Source organism: Odocoileus virginianus, chromosome 18, assembly GCF_023699985.2.
Source record: "Odocoileus virginianus isolate 20LAN1187 ecotype Illinois chromosome 18, Ovbor_1.2, whole genome shotgun sequence".
Classification (NCBI taxonomy): Eukaryota; Metazoa; Chordata; class Mammalia; order Artiodactyla; family Cervidae; genus Odocoileus; species Odocoileus virginianus.
The window spans coordinates 10300105-10321319 of record NC_069691.1 but is presented as its reverse complement, the minus strand read 5'-3'; the positions used below and the strand labels follow the sequence as shown (position 1 = coordinate 10321319).

General features: G+C 36.4%; 1 protein-coding gene and 1 pseudogene across 5 annotated transcripts in view; both read left to right on the top strand.

The window, feature by feature from the left end:
* The window catches only part of PCSK5 (proprotein convertase subtilisin/kexin type 5), a 492571-nt gene that overhangs the window by 156874 nt on the left and 314482 nt on the right, over positions 1 to 21215 (top strand). For all 5 annotated transcript variants that reach the window (XM_070480332.1, XM_070480331.1, XM_070480335.1 and 2 more), the window contains exons 6-7: positions 13685 to 13773; positions 17495 to 17667. In XM_070480332.1, the coding sequence (XP_070336433.1) occupies positions 13685 to 13773; positions 17495 to 17667 (262 nt within the window). The remainder of the gene's footprint in view (positions 1 to 13684; positions 13774 to 17494; positions 17668 to 21215) is intronic.
* LOC139039541 (U2 spliceosomal RNA) lies at positions 10281 to 10410 on the top strand (annotated as a pseudogene).

Here is a 21215-nt window from a genome sequence, read left to right as displayed (position 1 = left end):
CTTACATCAAACAAAAATGAATCATGTTTAAAGTTGTAGTTTTTATGTAATATTATGAAATTTGAATTTTAGTAGAGTAATAAACAGACTCAGTTTATAAAAACCTTTATCGGTTTTTCCAAGGGCCATTTGAAATCATTTTATTGACAAATCATTCTCATTTAAAGCCACTGTCATGTCACCAGCCGTGGTCCATTTTTACTAAATCTCGCTCTTCTGGATCCTCTTTCAACAAAAGCTTTCAGAGTGATTAAAGCTATTCTCGAATATTATTTTCATTGATTGTATGAAATCCTGTGTCTTTTGCAAGTTCATTAGGCAGTTGTTTGCTTGATTTGCCTTGTACTGTTTGCATTTTATATTTACGCAGAGATAAAAAGTTTCTAGCACTGAAAAGGCTGGGGCTGCTTGAGTCTGCAGTGATTTTATTAGGGGTAGGATCATTTGTGAATATCATTTTTACTTGCTTAGTTAGGAATCCTAATCATTATGATACCCAATTTAAAAAGAACCTGTGGGCAGTGATCCAAATAGCTTCAAAGGTGTACTTGTGAGCATTCCTCTCAGAAAAAGTCCCAAGTCATTATGACTTTATTGGTTCTGCTGAGTGTATGTGCGCCTGAAGATAGATACATGTTTTTCCATAAATTGATTATGCATTTGCTGTTGTGGAAACACTAGGACTTGATGTCAGGAGATCTGGGTTTAAGTTCTTTTGCAGTAAACTGGCTGGATTACCTCGGTGAAGTCACTTAGCCCATAGCAATCTCCATTTCCTTCCCTATAAGAGGGATAAAAGTACATGCAGTGTAAGGTTATTGGAGAAATCAAATTAAATTAAATTTATGAGAACTTAGTTGAGATTATCTAATAATAAATAAATAAGGGATCCTTACTGTTTGTTGATTTGATGTCTAAACTGCAAATTACATAAAGCATTCTTTCAAATGGAAATTAACCGTTGGATATGAATGATACATAATAGCTATTGAGTTGATGAATTTACATTAAAAAATATTCAGTATTAGTATCAAATCATAGGAAGTGGAGGTAGAAAACACAGAAGCAAGTGTTTTTGGTTACCAAAAAGACATAAATGGCTATGGCTGTATTTACCCTGCATACCTAGAAACCAGAAATTTATCAAACTGTACAATGCAGGTAAATCTGTTAATTTTCTAGCTAAGAATATTTTTCACATTTTCAAAGGGTTAAAAAAAAAAGGATATATGACAGAGACTGTATGTGGCCCTATAAAGCCTGAGATATTTACTATTTGGCCCATTACAGAAAATGTTTGCCAACCCCTGCTCATAAACTCATGCAAATGCCATCATAATAAAGACCTATTCCTTATGTTGTTTCTAAATGAAATATTATTTCTGTGCTAAAATGCTGAACTGATAAGTAGGAATTATGATAAATTATATGTTTTGGAGGGAGGCATTTCTTAATTGTTGGTTTCATACCTCCATAATGTTGAGAACTTTCCAATATGTAAGGAAATAATTCTGATGGACTCTACAGAGAGAACCAAGAATAGCTGTCAATAAACAGAAGGGCTGGCAGGTGCTTGGTGGAGCTGAGCTGAAGTGATGATCACCCAGTGAGAAGAAGGTGTTTGAGTTACTTATCTATATTTTAGGACCTCTTTCTCGAGTTCAGGGGGATGCTGGGACTAAGCACCACCCAGCTCCTCAGACCTTGGGGCCACAGTTTACCTACTGTACAAATAGGATTCTGTAATAGTCATCTATTTTAGATTATTATTCCCTGCAAAGTACAACTCACATCTTTAAAAGTGTTTTGACAGTTCATTCATGATATTGAAGCAGTTTCAAGCAAATTGAAGTCAAATATTTATAAGATCACATTTCTCCATCAATCAATTGTTAAAAGATTTTGAGCAAAACAAATATTTTTAGCCTATTGCACGATGTATAGACACTGAATGGTATCTTTACCTGAATATTTTAGCAAAAGCAAATAAAAGCAGAATGTTAAATAGTTTACTGCTAAATGAACAGAGACTTGTGAATTATTACCTATTATTCAGGATTTCTAAGCCAACAGAATTCATTGAAAATACATTATATCATGGCTTTTTCCCCACTATTTGAATCCTTAGTGACTAGTACATTCCTTAGGATGTATTAGGTACTCAATAAATATTTGCTGAATGAATGACACAGAAAAGTTAATTAATTATGAACCAGGAAATGGGAGTTGTCTCATTACACACACTTCACTAGGTCATTATAATATTTATAAAATGAGAATTTGCCTATATACAGGACCATGGGTAAAATTGAAATAGTCTCTGTGTAAGGTACATTCTAGCATCCTGGTCTCTTATTTTTGCTACTTTAGAAATATTTATATGAAGTGGTTTTCAGTATACATTTGTAGGAGAGAAATATGTATGGAAAGAAATAGACCAGAAAAATCAAAATTATAATTTGATACAGGTCATTATTTCTTTCATTATCTTTATAGATCTTTTTCCAGTCTCCTGGTATACACACTCAGTATATTCTTCATATTTCATGCTTTCATGAGTTCTAATTATGAAATTTTCTTATAATTACGAGGATGCAGAATTACAGGAAAAATCAGTTCAGGTGTAAGGAGGAGACAGTTGTTTAGGCTGCATACCAAACATTTTCACAAACACCAACCTGAAGTCAGAACTCTTAGAGCCGAAATTTCTGTAACACCTTATACATAAACCTTGATTAGTGTGTACCTCAATACTTGGTAATTATTTGCATACATCTTACAACACCCCTGTCAGTGATCTTAGTTCATTGGTTAATTGAAATCACAGGACTCTTTAGGCCACGAGTGGTAATTAGATGGATAGAAATATAATGTTTTTGTAAGGCAGTATTGGCTATGTTTCTTCAGGAGGACTGCTCACCAGCTCCAGGACTATTTTTTACTCTTCCCCTGTCCCCCCACCATGACCCAGGTGACACCAGGAGACAGTGCTGGTGTGCTAGAAAGGAAAGTGTGAGCGGCCCGTTGCCCTAGAAGCCCCATGCTCTTGGGAACAATATTTCTTGCAGTTGCCTATGAACAGAGCTTCCAGGGCCACACACGGAAGGTCACACTCAGTTTCCAGTGTCCTCTCTCAGAAGCCCAAAGCCACAACTCCTCACCGTGTGTTTATTGTTCTGGCCACAGACCTCCCAGTTCATGGTCACTCACTAATTAAAGGTCAGTGCTTTTTTTTTTAAACCATAAATGGTGTTGTTTGGTAGCTGACATTCCACCTTTTTCAGATACCAAGGGAAATAGAGCTAGAATCTTAAAGTAATTTTTCCATAGATAAGGAGAAAATCTTTTGTTAATCCTTTACTCAGACTTTTCCCCACCAAAACTGTGAGTGCCATAACTTTGGATACTTCAACTCCATATGCCCCTTGTTAAGAAGATGCCTGGGACATAGGATGTAGATTATCTGGACTTGAGAAAGGGAGAAGGGCAAATGGAAGGAGGGTGGAAGGAAGAGCTGGGAGGGAGTAATATTGTTGACTAAAAGAATTCTTGGTAAGTACTTTAATAATTTTCAAAAAAATAAAAATAAAATAGCATTCCTGACAGAGTTCATTGCTTACCTAAAAAGAAACTTTACATTTCTCTGTGCTGGAATTGTAGGTAGTAATTATCCTAGTAAAGCAGACAGATGTCCAGTAGAAAAGATGGGCATCATGCTGTCCCTCCAGCTCCAGGGACGAGTTGGAGCCTCCAGATCCACATTTATGAACTTTCTTTTTTTTTTTTCTTTTACATTTATGAACTTTCAAGAGAAGACACTTGACTCTCAGCTCACTAAAAGCACATCTAAAAATAATCAACAGGAATGACTAATTTATGAATATTTGTAGTCAAGGGGTAAGGGAGATAATGTCTCAGGCTCCCATTTGTGGTGAAAAATGAAATCAGACTGTTCCCAAAGCTTTGACTACATGGAGTAAAAACTAGTTTGTGTAATTTTCAGAGACCAAACAGAACCTTTTGATAAGAGCTTAAGGAGCTGGAAGAACAGGGTGGTGGGCTCTTAATAGCTCCAGTGGGGAAGGAATAGCATCACAGAATTACTAGGGGATATAGACAGGCATGTCAATGTGAATTCATAGAAATAAGCTCAAGTAACATGTGGAAATCAGTAAATCAAAATAGTAATCAGTAAAGCAAAAATGAGTTGAAAAGCATGGTGGGGTAAATTTAGAATATCAACCAGGGAGTCAGGTAAAAGGGCCCAATTTAATCATCATGATTAATGAAGTTCATCAGAGGGATCTCTCATTCCCAGAGCTTTGACATTTTCAATGGTGTATACGATAAGGGTGGGAAGAGAGGTAGGCTGATGAAAAGCCTGCCTCTTGGTCAGCCACTATATACAAGCACATGTATAAAAGTGCCTGCTGTAGGCTTTTTAAAATATTGAAGTATTTCTGTTTTTGGACTTCCCAGGTGGCTCAGTGGTAAAGATTCTGCCTGCCAAGTGGGAGATGTGGGTTTGATCCCTGGGCCGGGAAAATTCCCAAGAGAAGGAAATGGCAACCCACTCCAGTATTCTTGCCTGGGAAATCCCATGGACGGGGAGCCTGGCAGGCTCCAGTCCATGGGATCACAAAAAAGTCAGACATGACTTACTAACTAAACAACAAAAACAATGGTTGATTTACAATGTTATGTTAGTTTCAGGTATACAACAAAGTGACTCACACACACACACACACACGCATGCACGCATGCACGCACGCACACGTACATCCATATGAAGTGTTGGTCCCTGAGTCGTATCCAACTCTTTGTAACCCCACGGACTGTAGCCCACCAGGCTCCTCTGTCATGGAATTCTCCAGGCAAGAATGCTGGAATGAGTAGCCATTCTTTTCTCAAGGAGATCCTCCTGACCCGGGGATCAAACCGGTGTCTCCTGTATTGCAGGCAGATTCTTTACATTCTGAGCCACCGAAAAACCCGCATATATATACACAAACAAGTTTTTACTCCATGTAGTGTGTCTGTGTTGCAAATTCTTTCCCCTTATAGATTGTTACAAAATACTGAATATAGTTCTCTTTGCTATACAATAGGGTTATCTTTTATATATATAGAAGTGTGTGTGAGTTGACCTGCTGTGGATTTTATTGTACTTCATCATTCCATGCAACATTATAGTTGAGAAAGCAATAGAAGTGAAGTAAAGAACTAGGTTTTCTAATAAGCCAAGCTATTCATTCTTTCCTTTAAACGTGAGCTAGTATGTTTAACAGTGAATTTATTTAACAACGATTAAGTAATGTTCCTAGACTGGGGAAGTTAAGGAGGAAGGAAAATGGCAGAGGTGAGAAAAAAAATTCTAAAACAGTTTGACCACTTGAGATTTATTTATTTTCAGTATTTTAGGGTCTGACTGAAATATTCTTCTTGGATTACAATCAGTATTATAAATAACTGTACAAATTCTTCAAACCTACAATGATTTTTGAACTTTAAAGTAATTATAAACTCACAGCGAGTTTAAAAAATAGTAACGGTCCCCCATATCCTTCACCTAAATTCGCCCAGTGGTAGCAACATGTGTAATTATAACAAAATATCAAAGCCAGGAAAATGGCATCAATGGAATTTACACACCTTATTCATATATTTTCCAAGTTTTTAGGTGTATTCATGTGTGTGTGTGTCAGATTGACAATAATTTTAACCATCCAAGAGAAATATTCTGCACCTTTTTTTGAATACTTGCTAGTCATTTGCATATTGTATTTCTGATACCAATTCTTAGTAGTATTCTGTTACTATGTAATGCTCTAATGCTGTATTTTTTCATTTTCTTTCCTTGCCTGCAATGTATCTGTTAGGCTTTGGAGCAATTGATGAATGCTTTTATTAATCTCTTCAAATATTGTATATATTACTCCTGAGAGCCAAAAGGAGGATTCATAATGTGCGTTGCTAGGTATAAAAATTGTCATAATTTAAGTTCATGTTTAAATTTCTTTCAATATTAGGCTATCAAAGGCCTGTGAATACAACCATATCTTATGTGCCCTTCACTGTCTTAATTCAGGCTACTGTAACAGAGTAGGCTGGGTGGCTTAGACAGCAAACATTTATTTTTCACAGTTCTGGAGGCTGGGAATTCTGATATTAAGGTGCTGGCGGATTTGGCTTTTGGCTCATAGATGGCTGCCTTCTTCCATGGCAGAGGGAGAGAAGTCAGTTCTCTTGTGTCTTTTCCTATACAGGCACTCATTCCATCCAGATACTACCATTCATTACTGAGTTGTCTCCCCAAGGCCTCATCTCCAAATATCCTCACAATGGGATTAGGGTTTCCATATGTGGCTTGGGATAGGACGGACGGAAACTTTCAATCCATAGCAGTTATGGTGAATGAATTTTCCTAAATTTCTTCCTAGTATATTTAAAAAAAAATTAGTATTATGGAAGCCCCAGCAACTATGTTTAATTGTCATCACATCAGAAGCTATTATCTTAATAGTCTCACAAAAACTAATCATCATAAAGTTGACTATGTGGTTTTTTTCCTCCCTAAAAATTTTCATTTACCCTTCCCCCCCCCACCCCCTCCCTGCTGCCAATATGTTCCTTAAGCTTTTCGCTGGAGATAGAGTGAACATCTATTTTCAGCTATTTCCCATTCTTCTGAAGTTTTCATTTTTAAGATTCTCAGCATTTGCTCCTTATAACTCAAGTTGAATAATTTAGTTTGGAGATTCTCTAAAATATATTGTCAAATATGTTGTTATCAATACTAACGAGGAAATAGTTGCCTCTACCTCACAGAATAAGTAGGGTAGTAGCAAGGAAGTCAAGAAATCTTGGCCATCGTTCAAAGACTTAGGACTATGGACCCCTGTGAGTCTTGCTGCAAGAGTGAAAAGCATTAATTAATCCATGCCCAGGAGACCCAGATCTAGTCATTGCCCCATCACAGTTTACACCTACTAATCACTATGACTGACTACATTTCTCGCCGTGAGAGAAGTAGTGTCTGCCTTGCTTGCTTTGCAGAGTTGAAGTGAGAACCAGATGAGGTTAAAATACTTTGAGAAGTGGAGAGGGTGATATAAGCAAAGTGGTAATATTATCAAGAGCTACATAAGCAATCAGAAAGAAAGGCTCTGCATGATATATTGGAGAATACCTCAAACATATCACTATTCTTGCTCTCCTGTCCCTTTCCAAGGGGGTTTTTGAAGTAAGCTCAGATGGAAGGTTTTCACTCAGATTTAAACAAAATCAAAACATGCCAAGGAGAATGGACTCATCAGATGTCAAAGGGACTAGAAACAGTGGGGCGGGAGCCTGGAGACAGAATCTGTGAACAGCCAAAGATGTTTGTTCTAAGAAAGAAAAGACATGGAAAATAGTCTTTCTCCAACTTGCCACTACTTGATTCCATACAAGTATAATTTCAAGCAGTGTAGTGATCACTAACCAGAGATGGTATGCATGTGTCCTGATGCTTCTGATTCACTGCTGAGCTTGTTCACATCTTACCTTCAGATTCATGGTAAATCTCAAATGAGTTAATATTTCCATCCCTACTAACTCATATGAAATAAAAAAAAATTTATAAAGCAGTGTGACTAGAGTAGGAGAAAGCAAACAAAGGAGTGAAGGCAGTATTTTACGATGTAGCAAGATGTAATAGACTCCACAAATTTATATTCTAGCCTCACTTCACTTGTATGAGTTCACAATATCATAGAAATGAGTTAACAGGCACTCTGATCTGATTTTCCATCTTCTCAATCAGATAGCCAAGGTAAAACTTGAGACCTATAATTACAGTGGTTTCTTGTTGGGAATAGGTAATGTAGCAGATGAGAAAACTTATATTTCTGAGTAAGAAAAAGGGAAAGGACAAAAACAGGTGTGATTTTTAAATCAAGATGCTCCTTAAGAGCCAAAATCATTTAATTCAAGTAAAAATTGCATAATCCGTACTGTTCCATAAGACAACATTTTACACTTACTAGGGCAGACATAAGAATATCCTAAGGGATTCAGAGAACTGATGCATCTTTAATTTCTAGTTTCTCTGCATGTACTTTATTTTAGATGCTATTCAATTTAAGTCCTTGATTTATATGTCCTTATAATTAACATCATTGGGTTATCTTTTAGAGGTCCCAGAAAATATGTTTCTTTGTAATATTGTGAACATATGTAAGAAAGTTAAACAGGTGACTCATTTTCTTTCCAAAGAACATTGTATGCGACTTGGATAGTAAAATTTTTAATTAGGTACATGTGGATCCAAGCTTAATCTAATGAGTATATTGTTTTCTAGACTAAAGTCTACTGTCTTTCTTCTTATGCTAAAAATACTTTAAATGCTCACACTCAGTCATCTCTGAAGAAAACTGCATCTGAAAAGCAGTTTTGTTTGTGTTGTGACTTTCATATTTACTGACATCATGAATATACTTTTTGTTGACCACCCTTTGTTTTTTTGGGAGAAGGAAGAAATTGAGTCATGATCACATACTTGAATAGGTCATGATGATATATCCATTGTTCTATGATCTATTTAAAATCCATGTCAAAACAGAGTCTAACTAAGATACAAAAATAAAAAAGATGACTAGTACTTTACTTGGAATAATGATCATTGTCATCTGAAGAGTGGGCTGTTTAAATGCAGTTGAGCTGCAATTTGGACCCTCAATTACAGTATGCTGAAATATATGATTTAACTGATATTTAAAATATATGTGTCAGCAGTAGAGTATAACTTGCCTGTCTTCTCAAAATAGTCCACATATCATGATGTAGGGCCCTGTACAGAAGAACTGTTTTTATAAGGAAAATATTCACTGTGTTCTTCACCTACAAACATTCACTGTACATGAATGATGCACATAATAGGTACAGGACTTTTAGAAATACAGAACCAAGTTGCTTCTATTTTTTTAGTAATATGGTAGAACAGATATTCAATTAAATCTTTCCTCCCCCAGTATATCTAAAACTCAAGGGAAAATATTGAAGAACTTCTTAGTGCATGGTTGAGCTAATGGGGTGCTAGGGTATTTCTCTGAGAAACCTCAAATCTATAAACTAGATGAGCAACACCAGGCATTTCCCAGGGTGACTAACCAATCCCAATCAGCCTGGAGCTGAATGTTAAAAGTCCAGAGATAGCAGGAGACAAGGCTTTGGTCCAAAGGGCTGAGAGAAGCTTCCTGCATAAAGTGGAATCCCTGAAGTACTGTCTTCAGTGCAATAAACATAGAAAAAGAAATCCTACATGGGAAGTGAAACGATGTGTTTGACTTTCTCTCCCTGGTTAATAGATGGGACAAAGGGATAAATAGATAACTACTTTTGAGAATAACTCACAGTTCTTGTGGAATTTGCTCCTGTAATCCACATTACTCGTATGGCCCACAAATTTAATTTGGTGGAACAGGTCCTGGTTGGTGTGACCCAAGGCATGTGTTAGAAGTGAATTTAAATCAGTTTTAAATGAGTTTTCCATACCATCCTCAAAGAATTTAAAGATAAAAGCCTAAACAGCACGATCTTCTAAATGGACAATTCACCAACTGCATGGAGTAAGCATTGCCGTAAAGACAAGCCAGTGAAAACCACAAATAGCAGAAATAGATTCACCTACTTAGAATTATTATTTATATATAATTTATTTGTATCAAGAAACGAATATTGAAAAGCATTTTTAAGAAAAATTGACTATTCAAATTAACCAGGGGGATTTGAAAAAAGAACTTCAAAAATAAAGCATTCAGTACCTGAAAAGAATAATTCAGTGAATGTATTAAATATCAGGTTAGTCATGGCTAAACACAGGATAAGTGAAATATAGGATTGAGCAAGTTACGGAGAACACAGTCAGGAGAGTAATGTATGTGGGAAGCCTGAAGGTGAGATAAAGATTAAAAAAGTGTGAAAAGGTCTAATGTATGCTTAATTGGTATTCTGATAAGAACCATAGAATGATATAAAGGCATACATCAAGGTACTAGCTGAGACTTCTGAAAATTTAAATGTTAAACTACAGGTTTAGGAATTCCAAGAAAGAGGTTTTTAAAATCCACGCATACAATATCTTAATGAACCTGCAGAATAGAAAAGGCAAAGATCTGAAAAGCATCCAGAGAATTAGATTGCCAGATGGCTGACTTCTCACCAGAAACAAGGGAAGTTAAAAAACGGTGGAATGGCATCTTTGAAGTGCTATTAGTCTAGAATTCTATACCCATTGAAAAAATGCTTCTCTACCTTTTGGCTAAGATTGAGTGTAGTATCTGTTCTTACTATTTTAACTATATCCATTGAAATTAGTTTTTAAGAACAGCAGTAAAGTAAAGTCATTTTCTGAGGCTATCAAAAGTCTCTCTGATGGGTACATTTATAGAATGGTCTTCAGAAAGAAATCAGTGATTCCAAAAGGAAATAAGTGCTACCAAAAAAGAAAAAAAAAAACAAAGCAAGAAATGTAAATCTAAACAAACAGTGATTGTTTAAAGTAGAACAGTAGTGGGTGATTTCTAGTGTTAAAAAAAATCCAATGTGTAACTAGAATTTTGGGAGGATCATGTCAAGAGCTGGATAATCAGATTTAAAACATTCTGACATCTGTACTGTTTGGGAAAAGTTGAAAAAAGTGTCAGTAGCTTTGTGATCTTAGGTATCCATAAATGCTTAGGATAAGCACTAAATAATAGAATGTATAACATCCAAACTATTACAGGGGAAAAATACAGAAATGATTATGTGTATATGAATACTTAGATAATATAAATGGACTAACTCTTGAGTCAAAAACAAAGATTGCCAGGGTTTAAAAAAATTATATTCTATTTATGAGGTATAACTAATATAAACAGAATATTTGAAAGTAAAAGGATCAAGTGGTTTATAACTTAAATACTAACCAGATATCTTTAATTTTATTTAAGAAACATAAAAGTGTTATTACATATTCATAAACAATTTGTTTCACTAGAAAGAATTGATAGTTCCATTCTCAAGGCAATAAAAATCGATAGAACCACAAAGAATATTAACAAATCCACAAAATAATGAACAAGCTTGACATGATGGACTTATCTAGAATAATTGGAAAATATACGTCTTTTCAACCACATAGAACATTTATAAAAATTGATCACATACTTCACCATTTTGTGTGCTCACAAAATTCAAATGATTGCTTCATAAAGATTATATTATTTTATCATAAGTTAATTAAGTTATTGATTATAAAAAATATAACAGCTGCAAATATTCAAAAAATTTAAGTCATACTTCTTAATAACCAACCCATGGGCCTAAGAATAAACCAGGGCAGAATTAAAAACAGATGTCCTTATGCTCCTATAGAACTTGCATTAATTAATAATAGATGCAATGTAGTGTAAAAACAGTAAACTCATAAAGGGAATTTGACATTTGAATAAAAATAACCTACACCAGGAAGTAATATGCAACAAGAGGCTAATAAAAAATCATAGTAAGTAATTGCTATGCTCAGGGGAAAATTAGTAGTTTAGCTTGGGGCTTCCAGAAGAAGTATTTTTTAAAAAAGATATCATTTTTTCTAATGATGAAAGTGGTATAACCAAGTATCAGGGGGCAAGATAATTATGAGTATATCAAGATTAAATATTGTGTGTGACAACTTAAAAATGCCATAAACAAGATTTTCATGTTCCAAATAAAACATTTGGAAACATATTTATAACAGATATGATAGAAAGGCAATGAGTGATTTGGGCAAAAAAGCATGAAGAGGTTATTCACAAGGCAAGACATAGAAATAGCTAATAAATATTTGAAAAGATGCATAGCAACAAACGTAATCATAAGGGATAAAGAGGGAAGTGACGATGAGATAATATTTTTCAACTCAGTTTGGCAAGTATGAAAAAGATTGAAAAACTCATATATAGGGGTTTATGTACACAGAGGTTTGTCTAGATATTTTCTCCATTCTTCCTATTGTCATCCAACTTGGCTTATGGCCTATCTTTTCTTTTTGTCATGCATAACAATTTGGTATTTTGTAGTAATATTTATCAGTCTTGCCATTTTTATGGGGTTCAGTTATACTACTTTCATCTTCTGTTGACATTTTGACAGTATATTCTGTACTCTTTGATCCAGTAAGTCCACTTCTAGTAATTTATCCCAAGATATTTAAAATGTATATACAAGCTATTATTTTTATATTTCATTAATACTAGCGAAAAATGGGTAAATTTCTAGGAATAAAATTATGATTTCTGTGTACACACACATATATAGGTATGTGTATATAGGTTTATGCCATTTTATAGAAATTTAAAAGATTGTAAATAATTGTAACCATTTAAGTGATATATAGATTAATATTTGTGTGAAAAGAGATAGATATATGACATTACTAAGTGGTAAAAGCAGTATATCTCTTGTATAAACTGATGTGTACCTATCAGTTGTAAGCAGCAACTTGTTTATAGTTGCACTTAGTAGTTATATCCCGTGATGACTGCATAGAATATACTGTAAAATAAATGGTACTAAAACAGAATTTGGGGTCCTCAGTTTTAGTCACTGTTGAGCTATTTTTGGCAGATCTCTTTATATCTCAGGGCCTCCTTAGCTCATTTCTCAAAATGTAGGAGAGAAGGTGAGCTTTGGATTTCATCATCATAGAACTACACCACAATGGCTGTCTCCCCCTTCCTGCACCCAGGGCAGGCATTAGTCATCAGTCCTCAACTTCTTTCTCTAGGCTCAACCATACCTTAGAATTATTCTCAGTATACTCTGTATTAGGTCGCCATTTTTAAAAAGCTTGTCGTTTGCACTTGACACTTCTTTGCAATCCTTGGATAAGATCTGAGAAGTCCTTTCAGCTAAATGGTCTTTCTAATCAAAGAACTGTTATCTTGGTAAGAATTAACAAAATGTCTTTCAGAAAAATTTTGTACTTTACTGTCAGTCACATCTTGGTAAAGCAGGAAAAAGGTGGAAACAAACAGGTGAAATAGGTTTTGATAATATATTGTATTGAGTACGATATTTTGACATGTAATTGACATAAAATAAGTGCTAATACATTATTTTATGGTGTCTTTTGACTCAAGGTTTTTGAAATTCTGTTTGTATTTACAGCAGTCCCATTTTAGATGATAAATTTTTATTGGAGATCCTTGATGTGTATTTAAATTTCCAATTTACAAAGTACTTCTTATATTCACATTCTTGAGTTTTCTAATAATTGAGCACCAGTTTTTAATTTTAACTAAAATTAAAATTAATATGCAGTCACACTCGCCACATTTCAGGTATCTGTTAGCCTTACGCAGCGAGTGGTTAACATGTTGGATGTTGAAAGTTCAGAAAATACAAAAAAACATACAATTTGATTTTAGCCTTCAAGGGGATTTTCTAGTTGAGAAAGCAAGATATCAAAAAATAAGCATATAAAAATATAACCCAAAATAGAATAAAGTGCTAAAAGTTTGCTATGGACAGACTAAGTGCTACATGGGTAGGAAGTTCCAGAAACACCCACAGCTTGCTACATCCTTCACCACTTTGAGGTCTGAATGGCAGCAAGGACTTGCTGAGGTTGGGAGAATGAGGTGTCTTCCTTTAGAAAGTGTGTGTGTTCTCCCTGCAGGCACGGGACCCGCTGCGCTGGAGAGGTGGCCGCCGCAGCAAACAACTCTCACTGTACGGTGGGCATTGCTTTCAACGCCAAGATCGGAGGTATGGGACCCAGACTCCCGTGGACGTAGAAATGAGCCAAGAGCTCTCCTGCTAACTGTTTTCAGAACCCTTTCTGAACTAAAGACAAGCATGTGTTTGCATAACAGTGTTCAACTACTGCTGACAGCAAAATGACTGTGTTAACCTATGTTATTAAAACAAAGACTTTGAAGCAGCCCCCTGAAGTGCTGCAAACATAGAAATCTTTCTTTAAATAAAAATGAAAGAAGCTTGTCCAATAGCAAAAATGGAGTCATTAGCGTCTATATGGAACTGTGAAATTGGTACCTAGGTCAGAAATAACTAAAAAGATAAACACCAGGCCAGATTATCTCTACAGAAAAAAGCATTTTGAAATTCTGTCAAACAGAAACTATTCTTTTTTCTTTCCCTTAGGCTTTACAAAAAGTTTCTTTTAATTTCAGTTTAAATAGTAAGATCTCCTTTTGAAAGAGTATAGTAATATGACCATTAGTAATTGCAGATTATAGATAGTATACACACACACACAAACTCAAATATACCTATACTTACTATACTTACCCAATCCAAGCAGTATAAATTCAGATATTAATAGAAGCAAGCTCTCACTTTCCCATGTGCAATCATCTTTGTTAGTATAACCTGGTGCCACAGCCTCACACAAATGGGAAGAAAACATTATAAGAGATATGTAGATCCTGTTGGCTTTGAAAGTATTCACCTAGGCATCTCCTGAAGACTCTCTTAAGATGAAGTTCCTGGAATTAGGGTGACATCCTCATTTCCAGCATAATATTTGTCTCCAAATGGTGAAAGTGAAAGTGTTAGTTGCTCAGTTATGTCCAACTCTTTGTGACCCTATGCACTATAACTCACCAGAGTGCTCTCTTCATGGAATTCTTGAGCAAACATACCGGAATGGGTTGCCGTTCCCTTCTTCAGGGGATCTTCCCGACCCAGGGATCGAACCCGCACTACAGGCAGACTTTTTACCACCTGAACCACCAGACTTAAAAAATAAAAATAATAGACCTTTCTAAAGTAAATGTAGACCTCTTATAGCATGAAATAATTGAGGTATATGATAATGATGCTAAGAAAATGTTTTCTGAGACTATCTTGTCTGTCAGTTGTCAGTAGATTCCGCCTCTTTCTTCTCTTTATTTCACCTGGGTTTCTTAGAGTATGGCAGCTTGGTAACCAGTGATTAGCTATACTCAGAGCATCTGCTGTGTGTCAGGTGAAACGTTCCTAGAGGAGCTATGGAAAGGAGAAAGATGTCCTCCGCAGAGTCGTGAGGCTGCCAGAGGCCGCTGCTCTCTGCAAGTTAATCAGAGAACTACAGTGGCTGTCCAGGCAACGCTCCCTGCAGGCCAGCGCACACGCATTCATACATACAGAGACGTTCTCAGTATTAGTCGCTCAGTCGTGTCCAAGTTTTTGCAGCCCCATGGACTGTAGCCCACCTGGCTCCTCTGTCCATGGGATTCTCTAGGCAAAAATCCTGGAGTGGGTTGCCATTTCCTCCTCCAGGGAGACAGTGTCAGGTCCCTGCCATTACTCTTCCGTGCTAACCCAGCACTTCTGACCTTGAGGAAATGAAGGCATGAACTTCTGAACCTCACAGATAAGCTGCTCACCTAGCTGATAAGACCTAGAAAAATGAATGTATGGCAATGCCTGACGAATGTTCAGTCATCCTGAAAACAAGAACCTTCTAAATTATAAATTTAACCCCTCCAGATCCAAGGCATGAAGTCTTGCACTTAGTTAAATGAAGAATAAGTAACCATTCATCTTTAAACTTGCAAAAATAAACTTCTTATCAATTTTTGGTCAGAAAATTAATATTACCCTGTAGATACAATCTTATCAAGCATGTTTTCATGGACTTCACATGAATTTCATGATGTGGAAACCAAATTCAGATGTGTAGACACTCCCATGTTTAGACATACTGGTTAGATTATTTCAGACCTCCCTGTAGTGGTGAAATAGTTCGGTTTTATGCTTTTAAATAGAAAGTAAGAATATGAAGTAGTTCATCTTACTTGGTGAAAACCATGCAGATGAGTTTTGAATATTCATATCAAATCAAGAGACTCTGATACTGCTGAGGACCCAGTGTGTGCAGAGCATCCTGCTGGGTGATTTTCTCCCACAGAATAAACTGCTGACGGAGTTTTCAAAGTATCTTTTCCATTCCGGTAATTTTTAAAGGGGTCTGTTCAAAACCTTTGTTTTTCACATCACCTATTTTTTAAGTGCGTGTGCTCAGTTGGGTCCCACTCTTTGTGCCCAGATGGTCTGTAGTCACCAGACTCCTCTGTCCATGGGGTTTTCCAGGCAACAATACTGGAATGGGTTGCCATTTCCTCTCCCAAGGGAGCTTCCTGACCCAGGGATCGAACCCCTGTCTCCTGTATCTCCTGTAATGGCAGGTGAATTCTTTACCACAGAGCCCCTGGGAAACCCACCTGTTTATATATAATACATCTCCTTTAAAAATATGCCAGTCTAGAGGAAAAGATAGTCATGAGATACAGTAGCCAAAATCTTTAGGGATGCTTTGGGGAGATTTAAGGTTGAGTGGGTGTTTCTTTCTTTCCTTTTTTGGAAACAATATTAAAGGACAGTGTCATATCTGTCATGTAATTTTAAATGGTTTAGCTTAATATTTATATTTTTGGATAAAGAAAATGTGGCAAAATGTGAACAGTTGTTGAGCCAGGGCTATATCTGGGTTCATTGTCATTCTTTGTGGTTTTCTATGTTAGTAATTTTAAGTTAAACATTTTTAAAAGCACAAAAAATATATATTATTTATATATATTCCTATATATACATCCTTCAAGAATATTTTTTATATTCTACCAGAGTTCCTCAAGCCACATTGCCTCTAAAGCTGCCTGATTTAGAGTTTTATTATTTAATCCTCATTTATTAGTAACCAATAAAACTTGAAATCCTACTAGATAACAACATTTACCTAAGGAGTAAATTTGAGCTATAAAGATACAATTTTAAAATACTGTGATGTCTCAGTGATGGTATATATAGCTTCAGCTGAAGGAAAGATATGTTTACTTAACAATTAGATGTTTCATTGCTATTGTGAGTCTATAAAATTAAAAGAAGAAAGAAAGCTTTGACATAAAATTTATGTTTAAGATTTTAGCCTACTTTAGCAAATTAAGGTTAATAATAAGTTCCTATCTGTCTGGTGGGAATACTTACATGAAGATTAATGACTAAACATTGCCAAAACCCTTTGAGAATTATTTGATGTGTTACATGCACAGAGGGCATTCTCATTTATTATTTGACTTAATAAATAACTTGGCAAAGAAGTCATATATTAAGTTCACATCAGTATTTCAGATTAGGAGATAATGTTAAGTATGGAGGAAATTGGAGCACTCCAACTTGGCAGCTTTCCAAATTTTCGAAGCCTGCCTAGGTTAGAATGTTTTATACCAATTATGAGTACAAGGAACCTAATGAAGAGAAGTTTAGGGAAGATGGATTGCTTGAGGCTCTGTTTGTCAAGTATGCATTTAAGACAGGGATAAAGAGAAGGGAGAGAATGTGGAAACTTAGAAAAAGAGAACAATTGGTAAAGAAGTTTTGATCTTTTACATACAATATAGTTTCCGTTTAAAAATGCTGCAGTTGAAATATATCTTGGTCTGTTTGGGGAAAGCTTCTAATAGAGTTGCTTCTCCTTTCTGTCTTGAAGGAGTTCGAATGCTGGATGGAGATGTCACGGATATGGTTGAAGCAAAATCAGTGAGCTTCAATCCCCAGCATGTGCACATATACAGTGCAAGCTGGGGTCCAGATGATGATGGCAAGACTGTGGATGGACCAGCGCCACTCACCCGGCAAGCCTTCGAAAATGGTGTTCGAATGGTAGGTTTTTTTTCATTTTAATTTTATTGGAGTATTGTTTATTTACAATGCTATGTTAGTTCCAGGTGTCCAGCAAAGTGATTCAACTATACATGTACATATATTCATTCTCTTTTAGATGCTTTTCTCATATAAGTTATTCCAGAATGCTGAGTAGAGTTCCCTGGTAACCATAAGTTTGTTTTCAGTATCTATAAGTCTGTTTCTGTTTTGTCAATAAGCTCATTTGTTTCATTTTTTTAAAAAATTAGATTCCACATATGAGTGAGATTATATGATATTTGCCTTTCTCTGACTTGTTTCATTTAGTATGATAATCTCCAGGTTTATCCCTGTTGTTGCAAATGGCATTATTTCACTTTTTCTGATGGTTCAGTAATATCCTATTATGTATATGTACCACATTTGCTTTATTCTTTCCTTTGTTGGTGGACATTTAGCTTGTTTCTGTGTCTTGGCTATTGTAAACAGTGCTGCAATGAATACTGGGATGCACGTATCCTTTCAGATTATGTTTTTCTCCAGATGGTTTTTCCCAGGAGTGGGATTGCTGGATCATATGATAGTTCAGTATTTAGTTGTTTTGGGAACCTCCATGATCTTATCCACAGTGGTTGTGTCAATTTATATTCCCACCCACAGTGTTGGTGGGGGTGGGGTGGGGTGGGAGGGCAGTATCTCTTTTCCATACCTGCTCCATAATTTATTGTTTGTAGACTTTTTAAAAAATTAATATATTTTTATTGAAGGATAATGACTTTACAGAATTTTGGTGTTTTCTGTCAAACCTCAACATGAATCAGCCATAGGTATACATATATCTCCTCCCTTTTGAAACTCCCTCCCATTTCCCTCCCCATCCCACCCTCTAGTTTGATACAGGGCCCCTGTTTTAGTTTCCTTGGCCATACAGCAAATTTCTGTTGGCTATCTAGTTTACATATAGTAATTTAAGTTTCCATATTGCTCTTTATATACGTCTCACCCTCTCCTCCCCTCTTCCCATATTCACAAGTCTATTCTCTATGCCTGTTTCTCCATTGCTACCCTGTAAGTAAATTCTTCACTACCATTTTTCTAGATTTTATGATATTTATCATTCTCTTTCTGACTTCACTCTGTATAATAGGTTCTAGGTTCATCCACCTCATTAGAACTGACTCAAAGGCATTCCTTTTTATGGCGAGTAATATTCCATTGTGTATATATACCACAACTTCTTTATCCATTCATTTGTCAATGGACATCTAGGTTGCTTCCATATTCTAGCTATTGTAAATAGTGCTGCAATGAACAATGGGATGCATGTATCTTTTTCAGCTTTGGTTCCCTCAGTGTATATGCCTAGGAGTGGAATTGCTGGGTCATATGGTGGTTTTATTCCTAGGAAAGGAAAGAAAGAAAGGAAAGAAAGAAGAGATATGCAAAGTTGATAGAGATAGATAAAGAAGATTTATATACATTAAAGATTAACTGCAAGGAGAAAAGAACAGTAGGAAAGGCAAACAAAGGAATAAATGTAGAAAAAATATGATAGGTTTAAAAAATTAAAAGTTAAAATTATAAAGAAGAGAAAAGAAAAAAAGGAAGAAAAAAAGAAAAAAAGGGGGGGAAAACTTCACAGTACTGCAAAAGCCCAATTTAGAAGCAGAGGTTTATGACAACAATAAAAAGTGTGACTGAATATACACATGTAGATATACACCCATAAACAAATCGAAACAGTCCAACAAAAATAAAGTATAATAGATTGACCCAGTGAACAAAGGAAACCAAAAATTGTATCTACCAGTTAAGAACAAAACCAACTAAAATACAAACTGGGAAGCAAAGCTAAAGCAAGGTGCCAATTGGGGAATAAAGCAATGAAAATAAAACTAACAAGTATGTTCAGAGGAAAGGAAGGAAAGAAAAGAAAGAATAGATATGCAAAGTTAAACAGAGATAGATAAAGAATATTTATGTACATTAAAGATTAGCTGCAAGGGGTAAAGAACAGTAGGAAAAACAAATGAAGGAATAAATGTAGGAAAAAAATAATAGGTTTAAAAATATTAAAGTTAAATTAAAAAAAGAGAAAAGAAAAAAAGGGAAAACTCCACAGAACTGCAAAAGCCCAATGTAGAGGTAGAGGTTTATGATAATAATTAAAAATGTGACTGGGGAAGAAAAAAAAGCTCAAAAGCTTAATTAGATTTTATAATGCCATTAAAATTCACAACTACAACAGAAGGGGAAAAGAAAAGGAAAGAAAAAGAAAAAAGTATCTAAAAGAATCTACAGAACAAGTGAAACATAGGAATAATAAATGTTTTCCTTGAGCCACTGCAGTCAGACTCCTTTCCCTGGGAGTCACAGTCCACCTCACCTCCCTGGGATGCCCTCCACCACTGCGCTGGTCTCTGGCCCTGCTGTGGGGGCAGCTCAGATTCTAATCTGGTCCTGCTCCTCTGTGTTCTTGCCTCCAGTGTCTACAGCTGTCAGAACTAGGGTGTTTTCTTTTGTGGGAGCTCTCAATGTCCTTTTATATATTCCATAGACACAGAGTTCCTGCACAGTTGATTGTGTGGATTTCATCTGCAGCTTGTACAGCTGGTGGGAAGGTTTGGGGTCTTCTTCCTTAGCCACACTGCCCCTGGGTTTCAGTTGCGGTTTTATTTGCACCTCTGAATGTGGGTCGTCCGCTGGGGTTTGCTGCTGAGGCTGCCTTGGAGGACTTGGGTTTGCCTCTGTGAGGGCCAGGGGTGGAGGTGGTGCAGCTGCTTGGGTCTCAGGGGTTCTGGCAGCACCAGGTACTCGGGGAGGTTGGCGGCTAGGGCAGCAGGAAATACAGTGCTCTAGAAGGGTATGCATATTAAAAAGCAGAGACATTACTTTGCTGACAAAGGTCCATCTAGTCAAGGCTATGGTTTTTCCAGTGGTCATATATGGATGTGAGAGTTGGACTATAAAGAAAGCTGAGCACTGAAGAATTGATGCTTTTGAACTGTGGTGCTGGTGAAGATTCTTGAGAGTCCCTCGGACTGCAAGGAGATCCAACCAGTCCATCCTAAAGCAGATAAGTCCTGGGTGTTCATTGGAAGGACTGAGGTTGACACTGAAACTCCAGTACTTTGGCCACCTGATGCGAAGAGCTGACTCATTTGAAAAGACCCTGATGCTGGAAAAGATTGAGGGTGGGAGGAGAAAGGGGCGACAGAGGATGAGATGGTTGGATGGCATCACCGACTCAATGGACATCGGTTTGGGTGGACTCCGGGAGTTGGTGATGGACAGGGAGGCCTGGCGTGCTGCAGTTCATATGGTTGCAAAGAGTTGTACATGACTGAGCAACTGAACTGAGCTGAGAAGGGTACGGTGACCAGTATTGGCCAATACACTCCAGTATTCTTGCCTGAAGAACCCCCGTGACAGAGAAGACTGGCAGACCACAGTCTGCTGCTGCTGCTAAGTCCTGTCAGTCATGTCCAACTCTGTGTGACCCCGTCTACGGGGATGCAAAAAGTTGGACATGACTGAAGCTACCCTGCACGTGTAGATGCAAGATT